The following is a 19,965-nucleotide window of genomic DNA, read 5'->3' as shown; positions in this document are numbered from 1 at the left end:
CCTTCACCAGAAGTGCCACTGACTGAATATTTATCAGGTATAGAACATAATCCATTTCAGCAAAAAGGCTAGGATAGCAACCCAAGTAAGGTGGAAGGTACATGAATGACTTAGGGCATGGCTCCTGGAAATAAGCTGGGGTAGACAGAGAGTCTACCTAATTTCCAGTCCTAAAACAATTTTGGAACAAATCATCAAACAGTTAATTTGCAAACACACAAATGATTACAAAATAATGTTTAAAATAAACCAATAAAATCTACCCAGGTTTTTGTCAAATAGCAAATCTATCAAATTTAATCATCTTCCAACAGACACCTGGCTGAGCAGGTAAAGAAGCATCTCTGCTGCAGCAGGATTCCAGTCACTGTCCCCTGGAACATTCCATCAAACTCCTCAGACACATCCCAGACATAATTACTCTAAAGTGGGGTCATGAGGGACTAAATAAAGTCATCCTCAAGAAAAGTTTTCATTGCTATAGTTTACTGTTGTCCTAGGAAGACACTTTGTGTATCTTTCTGCAGGGACTTGGCTTTCCCTTGGTTCTACCAAGTATTTTCATTATTGTAAAATAGTGAAACACACCTGGAAAGAAGAGGCTGTAATCACTCACAGGACAAGATCAAAATCTTGAAGAACCTATTTCAGAACATTTCTACAGTAAGAGGAAGCGCTATATTTAGGAGGCACAAATCATATACATGTAGGGGAAGAATAACATTTGGGGACTGCAGTGAGCTGCAAAATGCAATGGCAATACAAAGCACACAAATCACTTCCTGAGACCTATCATTAAGGATGTTGAAAGCAAAGGGTAGGAGCACAGGCTTTTCCTAAGGAGAGCTAGACCCAGCACTGGGGCCATACTGTGAGAAAAATTTAGATAGAGAAGAAAGTCTAAGAGAACACGAAGTGTTCAGGTATTTGGAAAATAAGATTGTTGCTGAAAAGTCAAAGGAGCTGGTCTTACTCTGAAAGAGATCACAATGGGACAACTCTGTAACAGTCCTCTGATGCAGAAGGAGCTCCTCTGAAAAGAGAAAGTAAATGCTCTCTCTATGTTCACTAGGAAAAGCAGGAGGAAAAAAAATCTCATTAAATGTCTACAATGATCTGAGGCACACCTAGGAAAACTTGCTCATTAGTAGAAAAGGAAAACATTGGAAGAAGCTGTCAATGGATATTGTGGAGTCTCCGCTACAGGAGGTTTTCAGGTTTCAGGAGGCTATAGCTGTATTATTGTGCTGTCAGGTATAATCAAGACAAAACCTCAGTGTGAGCAGTCAGGCTGCATGGAGGCACCTTGTCATTCCAGCCTGCTGATGATTTTTTCTGAGGAAGTTAAGACCAGAACTCTGAAGGGCCACTTGGGGCATTCCTGCAGCAAGGGCTTGTGACACAGGGGCTGAGAACAGAATACAGTAAAGTGCAGATGGAAAAAGGCAAATACCCTCACAGCTTCTATTCAAAGCAAAACATGTCATGAGCACCATCAGCTTTAAGACAGAACTTCCAATCTTAGATGGTAAGCACAATATTTTGAATTTTTATTCAAACTTATCATGGAGTCCAACCATTAACCCAGCACTGCCAAACCCACCACTAAATCATGTCCTTAAGTGCCACACCAACAGGTCTGTTAAATACCTCCAGGGATGGTGACTCAATCACTTCCCTGGGCAGGCCATTGTAATACCTGCCCCCCCCTCCATTTTCTGCAAAGAAATTTATCCTAATACCCAGTCTAAACCTACCCTGGTGCAACTTGAGGCCATTTTGTCTGGTCCTATCTCTTGTCAACAAGAGATAGGACCAGACCCCCACCTGGCTACAGCCTCCTTTCAGGCAGTTGTAGAACACAATAAAGTCACCCCTGAACCCCGTTTTCTCCAGATTCAACAGCCCCAGCTCCCTCAGCTGCTCCTCACCAGGCTTGTGCTCCAGACCCCTCCCCAGCTCCGTTTCCATTCTCTGGGCACACTCCAGCCCCTCAATGTCTTCGTTGTGGTGAGGGGCCCACAACTGAACACAGCACTCAAGCTGTGGCCTCACCAGGGCTGAGTACAGGGGGCAATCACTGCCCTGCTCCTGCTGGCCACTCTATACACACACAGGTATCATCCTGGCTTGTACAGGCCAGGATGCTGTTGTTGGCCTTTTGGTCACCTGGGCACTGCTGGCTGTTGTACAGCCATTGTCAACTAGCAACCCCAGGTCTTTTTCTGCTAGGCAGCTTTTCTGCCTCTCCAGATCCCTCTACAGAACCTTTCTACCCTCAGCAGGTAAATGTTCCTGCTGGTGTTGTGTGTGAAGTGACTGAGGGTGTCCTCAATCCCCTTGCCCAGGTCATTGATGAAGATGTTAAACAGGACTGGCCCCAACACTGAGCCCTGGGGAGCACCATGGGTGTCCAGCTGCCAACTGCATCTGACTCCATTCACCAGCACTCTCTGGGCCCAGCCATCCAGACAGTTTTTAACATAGCAAAGAGTGCACCCATCCAAGCTTGACCAGCCTGTTTCTCCAGCAAAATGTGTGGGAGGTGGTGTCAAAGGCTTTACTGAAGTCCAGGGGACAACATCCACAGCCTTTCATTCATCAACTAAGTGTGTCCCCTTGTAGGAATAAAGTGACTGATATTAGCTGTACATGATGTAAAGTCTTGAGCCAAAAGGTGAAACTAAGGATATGAATAATCTCATCTTTGCTTTTCAGCTATGTTCCTAGTTTTGCTGACATCTTCAGACCACTCTTTTCTCTTCTTCACTGAACACTTGCCCTGGAGTAAAACATAGTATGATAGATTTCATATTTTTCTTATCTTTCTTATTAAAAAAAAAAAAAAAAACAGGACCAGCACTGTCTTGCAGCAATTGGTTTGTTATATTTGAACTGGTCTACATACACACCTCTGCATAGCACCTAGGATTCAGCCTCCAAAACCATACACAAAAAAATAAACAACCTGCTAGATAGCAACCACAGTGATAAGAGCAACATTAGCAACACTGAGAACAGTTTTGGTACCAAACAAATCCAAGTTATGCAACTCATTTGAATTCATTCATAAAAACAGTTCTGTGCTTAGGAGTTGTGCAGAGGTAAATTACCATATTAGGCCAAGAGAGGGCCCCATTGAACTACATTTCCTTTGCTCACAACCCTTTAAAGTAGGAAGACTTTGAAAGATGGCAAAGGAGAAAGCAAAAGAGATAAGGAACCTGTGACAAGTGCAAGGGCACACCAGGAGAAGAAAGACATCAAAACAGAAAATGAGTAAAAAAGAAAATCTCTGGCATTTTCTAGTGTTATGCCTTTATTTTCTGTAAGACTTAACAAAACAAAAACACACAAAAATAAACCATGCAAATGCAGTGATCAAGGAGCAAATAAATAGTGGAAGAAGGAAGACCATGTGGCTGGCACCCTGGGAGAAAAATCTCCTTTAGGAAAATGCTGAAAAAGTCAAAGACTCAGGACAACAGAGAGAAATTTAGCAATGTCCCATAACTGGTAAGTCTAGGCTTGTATACAAAACTAAGACTTTCTGTCAGGCAAAACATATAATCCACCTTTAATTAGCAAGAGTCATATTTTCCTTAAAATTTGCAAGAAAGTACTTATGCTACTGTGGGTTGCAGAAGAAAATTTAGGTGTCTAATAATTTCTTAGGAAGAAAAAAAAAGAAAACCCGCATCATCTTGACTTAAACCTCCCCTTATTTTCTGAAGCCTGGGGACCACCCTTGCTGATGTGTCCATGTGGTGTGACTGCTGCTTGTACAGCATTGCTTTATATTTTTCTCCATTGTGTGTCACACAATCAAAAACATTTAATACTCTATGAAGCAAAACCACTTGGATTGTGGACAAAACTGTTCTACACTTGTCTTTTTCCTTTCAGAACTACCTTCAGAAGAGGCAGCAGTTGACTTTCACAGAAGTTTTAGCCAACCAATCTCTGATGATACAATTTTAAAGCATTTCACACCAGTGTTCCAGTAGGTTAAAAGAATTAAGAACTGCATTCTTATGTTTTGGGAACTTGCTCAAAACCATGAGCTCATGACAGAGCATGTCACAGCAAGGACCGTAAGATACTGGTAATCACAAAAAAGAAATTCAAAAGGATGCAAAAGAAGGCAGACATTCACACTGATGCTTAGATAGGGGCAAATTGCCATGGTGGAATAATGAATTGACATTTTAGAGAGGTACATACACACTGTGAATAGCCTTCTGGATCTCAAATCTGATTTAGAAGGTAATACAAATTTGGTGGAGGCATTTCAGGTGAACTTAAACCACCACTGAAACACACAGCATTAAAGATTTCTTCAGCAAGAGCATCACTGCTTTTCTTTTTGCCATTTTTAATTTCCAAGCCTGCGACTCAGAGGTGTCATTTAAAGGCCTTGACAGCCCTCTACAAGATGGCAATTCCAGCTCCACTGAAGACCAGGTCAGACCACTTAGAAGAAAAATCTTTAGGTGCCAGCAAGTAAAGACTGTCTCCAATCAGTCCATTGAGAATTCATCACTGCAAAACAACCGACCAACAACCAACCAAAAAAACCAAACCAGAACAAACCAAACAAAAACCACCACAACAACAAAACTAAGAACAAAAACCCTGCAAAAAAAAAACCCAAACAAACCAACAAAAAAACCTCACCCACCACCAACCAAATCAACATCCCTTGCTTCCCCCCTCCCCTCAAAAACCCCCAAAAGGCTAAAGTGCAGCAAGCTTTCTGTACTGCACTGCCCTGGTGCAGGTACTCTGTTAACCCAGCCCCAGCCTGGATAAGGACAGTCACAAGCACTGGAAGACTGGTCTGCTAAACTTCCACACCTGAATTCAAGTTAGGTTGAAACAAATCTCTTGCTGAATTTTTTTGCTAACTTTTAACCAAGTAACATGGAACTCTAAAAACATCTCCCACCAGGTACCTTCATTGTGAATGAGGGAATATTTTGGAGCATCTTGTTTATGCATCAGAAAAACATTTTTCCCAGGCTCTGAGGTTTGTGCTGCCCATGTGCAAACCAAGACACCTGAGTGTAATGTCAGGTTCTCCACAGCACCAGTGAGATAAGCCACACAGATCAGCTCCTTCTTCCATGTGCTGCCAGCCTTGGCAGTGTCAGCACAGAGTGCCACTCAGAAAGGTTTCATAAGCAGCAATGTGAACTTTATTCCTTCATATGAAAATACCAGATAATAAAAAGGGTTGTAAAGCATGCTCTATATGGACTTCCCATGTATCAATTTTTCTTTTTTCCTTTTTTTAATCACTGAAAATTAACTCCCTGCTGCTCCAGAGGATTCTTTCAAGGATTGCCACGTTCGATCTACACCAAGCAGTGAAAAAAGGAGCTTAGAATCTTAAAAGCCTTTTTTTCCCATGTGTCCACAGCAGAGAACAACTTATTACCTGTTTCCTTAAGTCCTGAGCCGATCTGTGAAGAGTGTGGTGATTGTTAGCCGTGAGCCCTTTCGTAGAGGAGCCAGTGTTTGTAGTAGCGTGGTGATTAGCAGCAGCCTGGTCTTTTCGACTCTCAGCCTTATGTTCGCTGTTCCTCTCCTTCCCTGGGGTGGCCTCTTTGCTTTTGTGTTTCTGAGCAGGTTCTTTCTCCTTCGATGATTTGCTGGACCCATTGAAAACTGAGAAGAGAGAAAATCAGGTTATTAAGGGGAAAAAAAAGAAAAGAAAAAGTATGCAAGACCAAACACTTCATTCAAAAAATCGCAATTTTCTCTGTTCTCAGTGTTGGATATTTAGTGAATGCCTTCGTACATCTGAAGTTAAATCGATATAGAAATAGCACTATTTTGCATATTTCTTTAGATGAACAGATTTACTACAGTATTTTCTCTGCTTGTTAGCACACATTATCTTCAATATCCAAATTAAAACATACAAGGTATATTACTGTTTTGACTGACCTAGATTTAGAATTATGAGTTTGATTTTTACTTATGACAGTTTTAATATATTTTTTTGCTCTTGCAGTGAGGGAATTCTAAACATAACCTAAACAGAAAAAAGGCTTATTTTTATACCAATGTAGAAGAAAGGAGACGTTCCATGAAAAAGCATGTTTTGTTTTCATCAGAACCCGAACTGCTGAATCAAACTGACAGCAGTTTGCCTATAGCAGACAAGCTGCAAATAGAAAAAGGTACTTCTGCAAAGAAAGGAAAATACTAAAACCATTTTGGAACACGTGACATGAAGTAACACTGGGACCTATGCTGAGCTCCATAACCTTATAATGAAGGGATAAGAAAGTGCGGAACAGACACCTTTTTTTTCTACAATAAATATTATGTGAATGTATACAAACAAGTTTTGTTCCTGTCTCTCTGCTGAATTTATTTAAGAAGAGTCACTGCTCTTCTGTTGTGAGGGAACATGGAAAGCTGAAGCTAAAAAAAAAAAAAATCACATTTCTCTGTTTGTTCATCAGAAATGTGCTGAATTCATGTCAGCGATGCATCCTCTTCAGTGGAGCACTTGACAGAGGTTCCCAAGACCTGTGATCCAACATCCACAATGGCAAATGCCCTCCTGCCTTTTGCTCTTGATTTCTACCCCTGTCTTTCTTTGACATGGTTTAGGAAAGGATGCAAACAAGAAACTTCATAAATACTTAATAGCACAACTATGTGAACATTTTATTTATTACACACAACATACACCATCTGTTTGTGAATAGTAACTAAATGCACAAAGTTACTGTTTTCTTGTGAAATGAAAACCTTCTTTTGTCACTAAAGGTGACATTCCTACAACACACACCTTATCTAAGTTGTGAAGTTTAGCTATCTCTACAGATGTACAGTTTTAACAGTAGGAGCAGCAGTAAGAGTAGTAATAAAAACCACAATCCTGCTGGACAGAAGAGAGGCAGCTAAGCTGCTTTTGAGGCCACTCTACCTCCAAACCTTCCCAAGCAGCTATCCAGCTTCCTGGAGCCAGAACTCCAGCAAACTGTTGACAAATTTAATTTTCAGGTCACTTATCATATTTTCAGTTCCCTTATCATATTCAGTCAGTCGTAAGTGTTGAAGCAGATTACTTAAAAAAGAAAAATCTGTGATTGCTTTTCCTCCTCTCTTCCTTCCCACTTGCATAAATGGAGTAAGAATGAGAAAAAAGCTGTCAGCAGTGGAGTCACCACAAATTTCTCCATGGTTCTGTCACTCCTGAGCTCAGGAGAAACTGGTGCTGCCCCAGCCAGCCAAGGATTTCTCAGTGATTTCTGCAAAAATCACGTAACCCTTTGTGTCTCATTTCCAGTGATGGAACTGATAATAATTGCCAACCCCTCTCGGGAAGTTCATGACAATACATTCATCCTCCTGTGGAAGGAATTCTCACATCAGATGGATACTGTGCACTACAGAGGCACAAAGCATGACTATTTATTTTTAATAAGACATAGCACAAACAACCAATGGCAGCCTTGTTCATATGTATTTTATCGTTTAGAGTGACATCTTCCTTTGAAAGGAACAAATCGTATGTACTGATCTGCTCCTACAGAAACATTCAAAGTCAGAGAGATTAATTTTCTGTGATCAGTTGCCACTTTAAAAATCGAAGATTACTAAAACAGAAAACACAGCCAAAAAGCCAAATTGTGCACTTCTCGGGTTCACCAAAAAAAAAAAAAAAAGGCAAACATGACAAGGTATATTTTATATGCAACAGCTCATTAAATTTAAGTGTCGTGGGAACCCTGCCAGTTTTACCCTCTGAGTAATTATCTTTTGTCTTAATTTGTAAGATTCTTGAAAGGGAGAAGAGAGATACAGGAGGAAAAAAATGTTCAGTCTCACAGGAAAAGCTTAAAAAGCTAGTGTCTGAAAACACAACAAAGGGAGATGTAGAGGCAAAACAGTTTTTGCCACACTGTCTTCCAGTTAAACAGTAGATGGTATCAGTTTCTATAAAAATCAGTATTTGTTTCTCGCAACACCTAGATTACTGTTATATCCAGCTACTTTATATTCAGCTATAAAGCCTTTCTGCAATAGTAAGTTCTGAAAAATTCACAAACATACACATCATTCACAAACATTCAAATCATGTGAGCAACTATCTAAATGTTAACTTGATTAATTACAAAATGCTACCCCAAGCCAAGCATTTAGGGGCAGAAAAAACCCCTGAGACTACAATTTTCCTCCCATCTCACTAAAAATGGCATTCTCCTTCATGTCTGCCAACTCCTAAATATTTCTGATGCACTCAGAAAATCAGGAAAGGTGTATACGCTTTATGAACCCCTGAAAGGTGTGTTCCAGGAAAATCTCCCATGTTGGAAATAAGTCTGACATGCCAATATCCAATGTTCTGTTCCCATTCACTTTAGTTCCTTGCTAAAGAGCAGTCAATAAAGGTTGCACTTTATTTATTGCTTGAAGCAATAATTTCACTAAAAGATAGAAAGACATAAAACCAAGTCCAACCTACACTAGTGGCGGAACTTGCATTTCTGTAGTCTTGAATTATGATTATTTTATATATATTTTATATATATATTTTATATACAGCTACCTTACTCTATATTTCCAGAACAGCTTTTAGTTAAAGGTAAGAAGCACTACTAACAAGTAATTAAGAGTGTAAGTAAGTTATTAGTGTTCAGACACTCCAGATAGAATAAATGGGTATCATTATACTTGTATCCATTTGAATGCTTATTCTCAAAATGCTGTGTCCTCCAAAGCTATTATTATTATTAAACTGAAACAATAAGAGTCCCACAGTGAAATACTTGTGGGTCTTTTGGTTAGCAGGGATGATCAAATGCAAAGAAACTGAACCACTACATTCAAAACTCACAAGCACTAGGGGTTTTAAAACCACTGATATAATTTATGGCAGCAGAGCAAAACCTTATGGCAGGCATGATCCCCACAGATGCATCACAGTGCTCCCTGCATCGGGGGAACCAGACCCCAGGCACCAATATTCACACAGGATCCTGTACTGGGACTTTGGGGTATCTCATTTGAAACTGTAATAAAGAATCCCTGCACAAACCAATGCAAACTGTGCAAATTGTGCCTCTATTAGGTGCAGCTATAATAACGTCTAAAAAAATTTTTTGTCAAGTAAAGCCACAGATGTGCTCGATTACTACAGATTAACTAAGCATTTACTACAGGAATTGAAACAGTAGTGGGCGATAAACATAATGTGTTTTCAGCAATTTTTAGAAGTATTCCTACAAATTAATTTGCACACAAACATTTCACAGGATCCAGCCAGCCATTCAGAAGCTAATTTATAATATGCACAATAATCAGACTTTCACTGTGGAGGCAGCAGAATTACTGGATTGGGTTCAGTCAGCTATTGACTCCGTGGACAAAGCTTTGTTTCCCAAGCTTTCCTGGAGGTTATTCTTGCACCTGATATGCTTTATACTTGAGATAACTGGGGAGGTTTAATATGGACTGCAGACTACAGAACCCTTTTGCTGTGTGCCAGTGGCTGGGAGATGAAGGCATGGACCATACACATACACACGTGCTGCATGTTGCACTGCATAAAGCAAGTGATTGCACATTCATAAAACCATCCAGAAAATAGAGGGGAGATAGAAGTGAAAGGGCGAAGTTTTGTTTTTAGAAGGAGAAAAGGGAGCCTTGCCAATATTGTGAACCCGAGCCAGTTATTCCAGTGCAAGCCTCATGTTGTTACATACATCATGTTTGGGAAGAGATGTAGTATTAATCAACTTTTTGGCATGGAGTATCCATTACTGTACAAAAACATTCTTGCTCTGGCTTTAATTCAGTTCTAAGTCACTATGAAAACATTTACGTGGCTCTCAAACTGTGTTAAAGGACCCAGGCAATAATTCTTTTCCCCTCCCAGAGGAACTAAAACAACCTTATACTTCCATAAAACACAGTATTTTAATACTGCCAATTGTTTTCCTTAAATGTTGGGTATGTTCTGACTTCCATAAATCATTTCCAGGGATAGAAGCTGTCTTCTGGAGCCCCCCAACATGCTCTGCCTACTCAGAGTCAGGAGCAAAGGTGTACTTCAGAAGAAAAGGCCAGCACCACATCATATGAAAACATGTGGTATTGCTCTTTCTGCACTTCCCAAGACCTAATGCAACACCACTCAATTTCTCAGTGGACAACACTGCACGAAAATTTCCATAGCTGCATGCTAGCAGGAGTCAAACAGGAGAGCCATGGCAGAGGGGTAACACTGAATTTGTTTTTTGACACCATCAATAACACAGCTCAAGCCCTGCACGCACAGGAATATATTGGGCCACCGGGAGAAGCATTATTGGTATGAGACACCGCGCCACCGCTTGCAAAAATTCAATACCAAGTGTCTCGTCTCAGCACAAATTCATTACTCTCACCTAACCATTACGACACAAACAACATCAAAAGGGTCACTCACTAAGCAGCAAGTCCATACAAGAAGTGTCTGTCTGTTATCACGAGTCTCACACCAGGATAACAATTCAATTTTTTTTTTTTTTTTTTTGAGCAACTTCCAGCTCCCCCATTCTTCTCCACAGGTCATACATCTCGCTACTGAAAATCCGCAAATCCCCAAATGTGTTGTGCCTGATTTGCATATTTAAGTATGCAAATTACTGCAAACCGGGTAATTTTCGTGTTACATATTTTTGCAGAAAAATTAAATGTGCAAAAATGTTTATTGCAACAATTACTGGTTCCATGGTCTTTCAACAAAAGGCTGTAAATCATCAAAATAATTGCCTACCCATTAACTATTGCAGCACTCTGCCTGAAATTTTCTCATTCTTTAAAATATATTTTTCTTCTAAATGTTTACCTCTTCAGGATTAGTTTAACTAAAAATTATGTAAAAGCCTAAGGCTCTGTCTCATGTACCCACTCACAAATACCAAATTTAGTTAAAACCAAAACTAAATAAAGAACTCCAACCATAAATCAGAATTTTCTCACAGCACACTCAAACAGTAATGTATGTAAAAGATGTGCCATTCAAGCCCGAGATACACAAATGCTGCATTGAACTATACCCTGAAATAAGAAAAAAGCAGTCTACGATCTTTTCCTGCATCATCTCTGTACTGCTACACATGTAAGGAAATTACTCTGCTAAATTATCCATTGCAAATTGAGAAGTGAAATGTTCTGTGTTTCTGGTAAGCGAGTAGGACAGCACTGAAGCAGAGTATAGTGTTTCTAGCAATACTTGCTTACTATGCACTACTGCCAGGTCTGTTTTGAAATTTAAGCCCCAAGAGAGAAAAAAAAAAAAGAAGCATCTCTACAATTTTCTCCCCTGCTCATTTCAGGCAAAAGGCATACAGAGCAATTTTTATCTCATCATGTTAACAAAACACAGCATGATCCAGCAACCATTTCTGACCCTGTAGGTTTTGCTGGCACACTGAAGCTGGGTTAACTCCCACTAAGGACACCGAACCCGCCCTTCATGAAGAAGTTTGGTTACAAATAATGATGGTTAATTCTGTTTTCCTAAAAGTAGATTAGAACTTAATTGTCTGTCTCTGGCATCCAGAGACAACAGGACATTCCCAGGTATGCTGGCCCAGATGTGCATTCCTCTCCGCCCTTGAGCTGCTGGGCTGGTGTGAGGGATATCTAATTCCCCAATCATTCTTCCTGAGAAAATTAGCCAACCATTATTAGAGGACCCACAGCGTGCTGCATGCAATGTCTAAGTTGCTACACAGCTATATCTGCGTATGCTGCTCCTCCTGAGGCACTTTTCCAGCCCACAAGCCCTTTCAAGTAGAGTAATGCCTATCCTCCTCTGCTCCTGAGATGGGACTGATAACCCAACAACTTCCCAGCTCCACCTTCCAGCTCTCTATCACAGCCTGCCTTGCAAAACACCTGGCACTTGCAAACATTTTTCTTCAGGAGCCAGAGAAAACCTTCCATTGTGCCACAAAATGAAATCAAACTAGAATTTATTTAGTTGCGAGGAATTCAAAGAATTAGGTTTAAAGGAACAAAGACCTAAGCCTACTCTCTTACCTACAACTTGGAATTTCCTCTGAGCAGCAGGGAGATGCAATTTAGTCCCAATATCTCCCTGGAAAGACTTGCACACTCCCTTTTACACACTCCCATGAATGCAGGGAATAAACATTTCTCCTGCCAAGCATTTCACTTGCTCTTTTACAGCTGGATGTGTGTGCAGCACATCAGCAGCACTAGGAAAGGAGGGTGAAAAGGTAACAATTTGATTTTTTAAATGTATCTGTGTAAGCAGTAAGGTTGGAAGGCAACAAGTCAGTTGAGCCAATTATTTAATCTTGTGCCGCAAGCTATGCCACGTGCTATACGTGCTTCCCATTGCCACTCAGGCACTCTAGATTGAGTCAGCTCTCCAAAAGGTGGCTCAACAGGCTCAGTTATAACAAATAGTTTGGTGTACAACCTTAATAATACCCCATATTGGTGTCAGAAGAGGATATTGACAAATGACTTCGCCCAGAAAAATTGTTGGCCCCTACTGAGCAGAAAGCAATCATTTGACACTGTCTAATGACATTAATCAAGCTCTGAACTTTTGTTGTTGTATGTCATAGCAAATGCTTAGCATTTTCAGGTCCAAAGTGCTTGAGTAGACATTGTATATTAAAAACAAAAGACTTTAATTCATTAAAAATAGACTCTCACGCTAGATTAAGTTCATTTGCTGCACCCGTCCCTGGTCTGCCTTTGTGTGTGGTCTCATTTAAAACAGACACACAGGAACCAGAACCTACTTCATTCACATGAAACAAAAATACTATTGGCTGTCAACCAACATAACAGACACTGAAGAATGGGAATACCCCTGGGTAAGGAAATTTTAATTAAAAAAAAAAAAAAAAAGGAGAAGAAGAAAAAAAGAAATTACAATGACGAAGGAGAAGCAGCTGTCTTCTCTGGGAATTCCTGTTTCTTCACCTTTGTCAAAACATCTCACATTGTCTCCTATGTATTTTATAAAGGTCTTTTGCAGCTCTATTAAAGCAGCAGCTTCATTTACACTCTCTCTGATCTATATTGATAAAGATTATGAAGCCATTATATGGCTCATTATGTTTGCCTTTACTTACCCCCAATTAAGATTTCAGGTGTCTCTGGTTTTGAGCTAATTTCAAAGTGGCTGCCATCTGGGACATTCTCATAGAACACCATCAGCTCCTTTTCCAGTGATATATCACATTTAAAACTCTAAGGGAGCAGCTCTGTTACGTGCAGCCTCATTTTCCCTATGCAGAGTTTTGTGCCTCTTATTTTGGGGGGGTTACTTAGAAATCAATCCTAAATGCCAAGTTTTGATCTATGGCTGGTAAAGCATTAAAGCTCCTGGTCACAGCTGACAGCTGAAATGCTATTAGGCACAACATCCCCTTGCAATTACCCACAAATCATTCACAAAAAGTGAGTTTTTGAGCTTGGGTGTGCAATAAAAACAGATTCAGATGCAGTCATGAAAAAAATTTTGGCATATGTAACAAAGGCACCCTTTATAGAAAACTCCCTTTTGAAAGGCAGAGATGAGGATCAGCACAGTGAAGTAATTGGGATTTACTAATCTCTTCTTTGGAGCAAGGCAGCATGAAAGAACAAACAGAGCAGGCACAGGTCACCTCTGAAAAAGTGCACTGTGAAGACACCTTCCTCTCAGTCCTCCTACTAAAAGGATAAGAGCTGAAGGGGCAGTCACCAGAAAGAAAGATTCTCATGGAAAACTAATAGTGAGGAAGGGAACAGAGAGCATACGCTACATTTTGAAACTATGTCAGACAGAGATAGCACAGTTATGAAACAAGAGCTCCTGCTGGAGCAAAAACCACATCATACAGGAGGCTGGCAGGGGAGCATTACAGCAGGCTCAAGAAATTTTCATCACAGCTTTAAATCTTCCATTATACAGTAGGCAATATTGCAATATATGTGGATCCATTTTTCAAGATACGGCACGAGGACATCGTGACACAATTACTGTGCAATTAATGCAGCTTTTGCTGATTTGCAGAGAAATAACTGACTTGAAAAAGTTTCTTCCATAAAATTTTTCAATCAACAATATGAATGTGGTATCAACCTACTGCAAGTGTTGTCTCAATACTGCATAAGAGAAATTAAGTGTTGCCCCTGGCACGCATTTTGATAACACTTATGAATGCTTATATTTAACTTTGATCAAATGAAGTCATTCTACATTAAACATCAGTCTCACAAAAGCCAGAGAGCATGACTGTGTCCATGTGTGTCTGTGTGTACCTATATAAATACATCTCATAGAATGACAGGATTTTTTAGGTTGGACAAGATCTTAAAGATCATCGAATCCAACCACAAACCTAACACAGCCAAGTCCACCACTAAAACATGTCCCTCAGTGCTTCATCTACATGACTTTTAAATACCTTCAGGGATAGTGACTCAACCAATTCCCTGGGCAGCCTTGACAGCCCTTCCAGTGGAGAAATTCTTCTTAATGCCCAATTTAAATCTTTCCTGGTGACTTGAAGCCATTTCCCCTGGTCCTATTGCTTGTTACATGGAGAAGAGACTGACCCCCATGTCAGTATATACACATGTGTGTGTGTATGTAATTCCAGCCCTGCAGTAGTTCTGCCATGGAGTTCAGATTGTCAGAAGAAAGAGGTTAAAGCACAAGATGCTAAAACTGCATCTTATTCCACCACTTTTTCAATCAGACCCAGAAGGACAGACAAGGACTGAGCACATTCAGCTCATAAATTTCTTTACTGGGGGGTGCAGGAGAACAGCACTACTTAGGACCTACCTTGCCCATTTGGTACGTGTTTATGCGTTTTTCCTTTCCTAGGGGTTGACTGGCATGATGATGAAGCATTGTTTGTGGTTGTTTTTGTGTCCTCTGTCTCCTCCTCCTCCTCTTCTTCATCCTCATCATCCTGAGAGCTTCCAAAATATACCATGTTGCTGGGCAGGGCTGGAGAACCTGATCATTATAAAGAAATGGCTCATTAGCATCATCACATTCGCTTACTGCACTAACTATATTGATCATAACCTAATTCAGTGTCCTCCACAGCAAGGGGAGAGTGGGAGGTCAAGACCAGTGCACGACTAACTAGAGGGTTTTTATTTATTAGTTTTTACCAACAGGATATGCATGGTCTTGAAAAGCAGGGTTCTCCCCCCCTCAAGCACATTCTATTCATACTCCAGACAATCAGTCTTACTACAAGCCCTAATTAATAACTCTGTGTATTCAGAAAAGGACTAATGCACATGCTTAATTTCAAATGCGTGCTCAAGTGCCTTGCTGAAATCTTAACTCACAACTAGAAGCTTACAGCTTTTCCAAACAGAAGAAAAAAGAGCAAAAAACCAGTCTGTGCCACAGTGATATTTTTAAGTTATCATCACAATAAAGCATTTAAAGTTCACAATGCTTTGCAAACCTCTACAATATTGCACACAATATTTTGCAGAATTCTGCAGTAAGAAACAAAGAGAAAAGTGAAGACATTGAGAAGTTTATTTGCATGGAGGATTCCCGGCAAAGAAGAAAAGAGAGGAAAGGCCTTCTGATTCCCTGTGTGCTCCTCTTGAGGATGCTGCTTCTCATCTCTTGACTACTTTTCCCATGATGCTCCCATGATTTTTAAATGTACAAATACTGCTGACAAATAATGGGCACCTTCCCAGGAGCTCAATATCACTTTCTACTTCAACATGAGCCCCCTGTCCATCCCCCAGTAGTGCCCTAGGAGCCTTCTAGTTATTCCCAAAGAAAAATTTATTTTAAAGAAAGGAAAAAAAGTATAGTCACACACTTGGATAATAGCAACTTCATTTGTTTTCCTGCAGCTAAATAAAACAAAAGGACAAAGAGAACTGGGCTAGAGACCAACACAAGGTAGTGGCTATTTGACTGCTGCTTCCTTAGGAAGCACTTCTGGCTTCAAGCTCTTCAGAACTGCAATTCTGTGTTTGGTTTGCTCTTGAGCTGTTGGTGTTGCCACTGCCAACAACTAACTATAGATTATTTTTTGATTGCATATTTCTGCTTCCACCAGGGTTGTACAAACTACTCTTATAACTATAAAAATCACTTTTTAATTAATGAATTACCTAAATATGGCACAAAAACAGAGACAGGCTGTTTCTGCAATGAATAATCCATTCCTAAATATACTGGTTTTAATTGGGATGGAGTTAATTTTCTTCATAGTAGCTGGAACAGGGCCATGTTTTGGATTTGTGCTGGAAGCACAGTTCATAACACTGCGATGTTTTAGCCATTGCTGAGCAGTGCTTGCATGGTGTCAAGGCATTTTTTGCCCCTGTTTTTCATGCTGCTCTACCAGCAAGCAGGCTGGGGTCCAGAAGGAGCTAGAGGGGACACAGACAGGATAACTGACCAAAGGGATATTCCAGACCATAGGACTGTTCTCAGCAATAAGAGCTGGGGGAAGAAGGAGGAAGGTGGGGACATTCAGTGTTACACCATTTGTATTCCCAGGTAAGCATTTTATGTGATGGAGCCCTTCATCCTGGGAATGGTTAAACACCTGCCTGCCAAAAGTGAGTAGCAAATTAATTCCTTGTTTTGCTTTGCTTGCAGGTTTGCTTTGCCTAATAAACTGCCTTTATCTCAATCCATGAGTATTCTTACTGAAAACTGACCCTTCCAATTCTCTCCTTCATCCCACTGAAGGCTTAGTCCCCACCTGTAAAGATGTTGGCTTTGCCTCTGTAACAGCCCCTTTGGAACTGTGGCTGCCTCGGGGAGAAGCAGACAGAAACTCCTCGCCAGCATCCTGTGCTGTGTGTGAGTGGTAGCCCTGGGACAGCCAGGATAAACACTACAGCAGCATTGAGGGCATGATGATTCTTCCCCCTTGAAATTGTGCATTTTTCCATCCAACTAGACAAGAATGTATGGACACATACAGTTATCCTAGGAGAAAGGGATTTTGGATGCCACAGCTCTTCTGTTTGTATAGACTAATGATCAAATTAAGACTGCTGACATATTTCACGGCATGGAAGCTGTAGCAACTTACAGAAACAAAAAACCTTCACATTTTTTATGCAAGCCCAGTACTATCTGGCACAGTCTAAGCAATCAAACATAGTAGGTAAGAAGTGCTGAGAGGCACATTAATTCTTCTGCTCGTAGGGGAGTTTTAAGTCTCAACAGCAACTAACCAGAAGACTCTAAAATAGTTACTCCTGAGACAGTGCTGCCTGAAAAATAAACTGGTTTTTTCTTCCATCTAGGTGCCCAAATGTGTAGTATGGATTCAGAAACTGTATGCAAGTGCATCAGTTCTTATAAGAATTTGAAGTCTGACACCATCTGACACCATTATGCATTAACAAATGGTGGCATAAAAGAACCTTACTGTTAGGAACCCTCAAAATTAGATTCAAACACAGACTGAAATCCCCCTATTATAATTAAAAAAACTAGTCAGAAAATTTATCCTTCTGAGACACTAAAATAGGAGTCTAGATATAATGTCTGTTCTCTCAGCTTCATCTTCCTTGGAATTCCACATCTCTGAGATTTTTTGGCAGCTGCTTTAAACAGCAATCAACAAAAATGTATCATCTGCAATGCAAATGTTGTTATTACATTAGCAATCCTTTTTCTCTTTCTTCTTAAACAGAGAATAAAACACAGTACTATGTCAGTCTGTTTAGAAAGGAGGGACAGTCTTACCCAAGTTCAAGAGCAGGCACAAACTTCACCTAACTCCTGGTATTCAATCTCTGTAATCTCAGTGCATAAATCTCCTGTCAGAATGACAGTTTTTAATTCTTTCCAATCGAGAACTACGAACAACAATGGTTAAACTGCATTCCTGGGACAGCTGGGACTGTTTGGGAAGTACATTTCCAGAGAAATTAGACTAGCAACATCCAATAACACAGGAGAGTCCTGCTAACGCTCACTTTACTGATCTAAGTGCTCTGCAATATGAGACCTTGGAGAAAAGCTGGCGTTCAAGTCTGGGTCTCCTCCCCTCCTTCCCACCAGCTTTTCCTACATATTTATTAAATGTGACTTGCCAAACAGAAAGAAAGAAAAAAAAAAAGCCTGGACTTGCACATTTTTGCTCTATTTAAGCATTGTTAGGAATGGAAGACTCAAAGAAATCTTAAAGCTCTGAGTTTTCTTGCCTAATTTTTGTATTGGAACTATTTTTATCCTCATCTTTTATACTACTACTTCAGTTCTGGAATAGCCTCAAGTAATTTGTTCACAAATATGAGTTGAACTGGTAAAAACCACTTTCACTTTAAGCCTATGTAGCTAAACATGTCCAAAAGGCTGAGAAAACACTGGTTTAAAATATTGAAACAGGCTGGCCAAGCTCAAGACGCTGCAAATTCCCTTTATGAGCAAACTGAAGGGAAGACATGCCTGTAAGCACACTGTGATTTCATTCAAGCTGAAATGATGAAAATTATGCTTATTAAACAACACCTAACGTGTGAGTGATTTATGTGCACTGCTGGTTTGCACCAAGGAAAGAGCTAGGCAACCCCTCCTAAGACTCCTCTTATGGAAATAATACTCAGACTTCTCACGACTGATGAAACAACAAAACTCATATGAATGAAACTGAACTCTGTGGAGTGGAAGCTATGTAATTACTCATCTTCTTCAATATTGTGTAATAATGATTCCTGTCCTAAATATCCCTCATTCTCTCTGAGATCAGATAGGGATGTGTATGTGATGCTCCATTTGTTACTCAAAGCTACTGATTTATATAAATAATATTAAGAAGTGTTACTGTAGCTAGAAATGTTCTAGACCATTGCCAATCCGAAGAAGAATGTGTGCTCAAGAGCTGATTGTTTTTTTCCAGCTGTAGCGATTGGTCAAATAAAATATATTTCCCTTCCTCAAAAATCTGTCTGGTCTTCACTGCAAGGTAAGACCATGGTGGTTTTCCTTACAGACAGACTTCGTTGAGAGTTGTTGCTCTCAGGTTACTCCATATGTAACAGATATTTACCATGAAAATGATGTGTGACAGCAAGATGATAAAAACCCTCCAAAATGGCATGAGAATAAGGAAAACTGAAGGTTCAGCAGACACATCTGTACACACACATTCACAGAACATAGCATTGTAGGGGCTTCCTTGATATGTAAAATTCACAGATCACTATTCTGCACATTTATCTCTTCCTGGACACACTCAGCAACAGAAACCCATGGGGCAGCAGCTATGCTGGTTCCCTCTTGCACGTATTTCCCAGCCAGGCAGTAGGAGTAAATAAAGATGAGAAATCATCCCTCCTCTTCCTCTTGTCCTCCCCAGCACCAAAGTGATTCTCAAAGCCTACCAAGGGTAATATAAAGAGTGACACTGGAAATAATAACCAACAGCAAAAAAGAAGAGCAGCAATGCCACGAATAAAGGGCAACATCTGTGCCTGGGAGGTGGTGCCTGCCAGGTGTCAGCACTCTAGGTATACAATTCCCCACTTCCTCACTTTCCATCCCCAAGAAAACAGCAGAAAAATCTGAGAGGGAGAGAGAGAGTGAGTGAGTGAGTGAGAGAGAGTTACGAGAGCCTATGGCTGTATTGAATTTTACAAGTCTCCTTCTGTGCTGGGAGCCCCCACATCATGCAGGCAGCTGCTACCATGGGCACTGGAACAGATGAAGGGGGAGAGCAGGGAGCAGCCTTCCAGAGCCTGTGGAAAGCACACAAGCAGCCCTCCACCCCGAGAAACACACCCTGCCACCACCCCATTAGCAGGTGCCTGAAAAGCCTGCTCACTCAGCAAATATGATGGCAGCCTAGAAATTAAATTTGACTTCTTACCACTCATTTAGAAGACATTTCATGGAAGGAAAAAGGAACCATCTAGACTATTGGTGGCTGACATTTTTCTTGGCATCAAAAATGGCCTACAGAACAT

At 40.4% G+C, this 19,965-nt stretch overlaps 1 protein-coding gene across 2 annotated transcripts in view; it reads right to left on the bottom strand.

Annotated features, from left to right (window-relative positions):
* The window catches only part of JARID2 (jumonji and AT-rich interaction domain containing 2), a 211,250-nt gene that overhangs the window by 30,151 nt on the left and 161,134 nt on the right, over nucleotides 1–19,965 (bottom strand). For both annotated transcript variants that reach the window (XM_077180422.1, XM_054645196.2), the window contains exons 5-6: nucleotides 14,831–15,007; nucleotides 5,441–5,670 (exon numbers count right to left, since the gene is read on the bottom strand). In XM_077180422.1, coding sequence (XP_077036537.1) covers nucleotides 5,441–5,670; nucleotides 14,831–15,007 — 407 coding nt within the window. The remainder of the gene's footprint in view (nucleotides 1–5,440; nucleotides 5,671–14,830; nucleotides 15,008–19,965) is intronic.

This window comes from Agelaius phoeniceus, chromosome 1, assembly GCF_051311805.1.
Source record: "Agelaius phoeniceus isolate bAgePho1 chromosome 1, bAgePho1.hap1, whole genome shotgun sequence".
Taxonomy (NCBI): domain Eukaryota; kingdom Metazoa; phylum Chordata; class Aves; order Passeriformes; family Icteridae; genus Agelaius; species Agelaius phoeniceus.
This window is presented reverse-complemented; position numbering and strand designations above follow the sequence as displayed.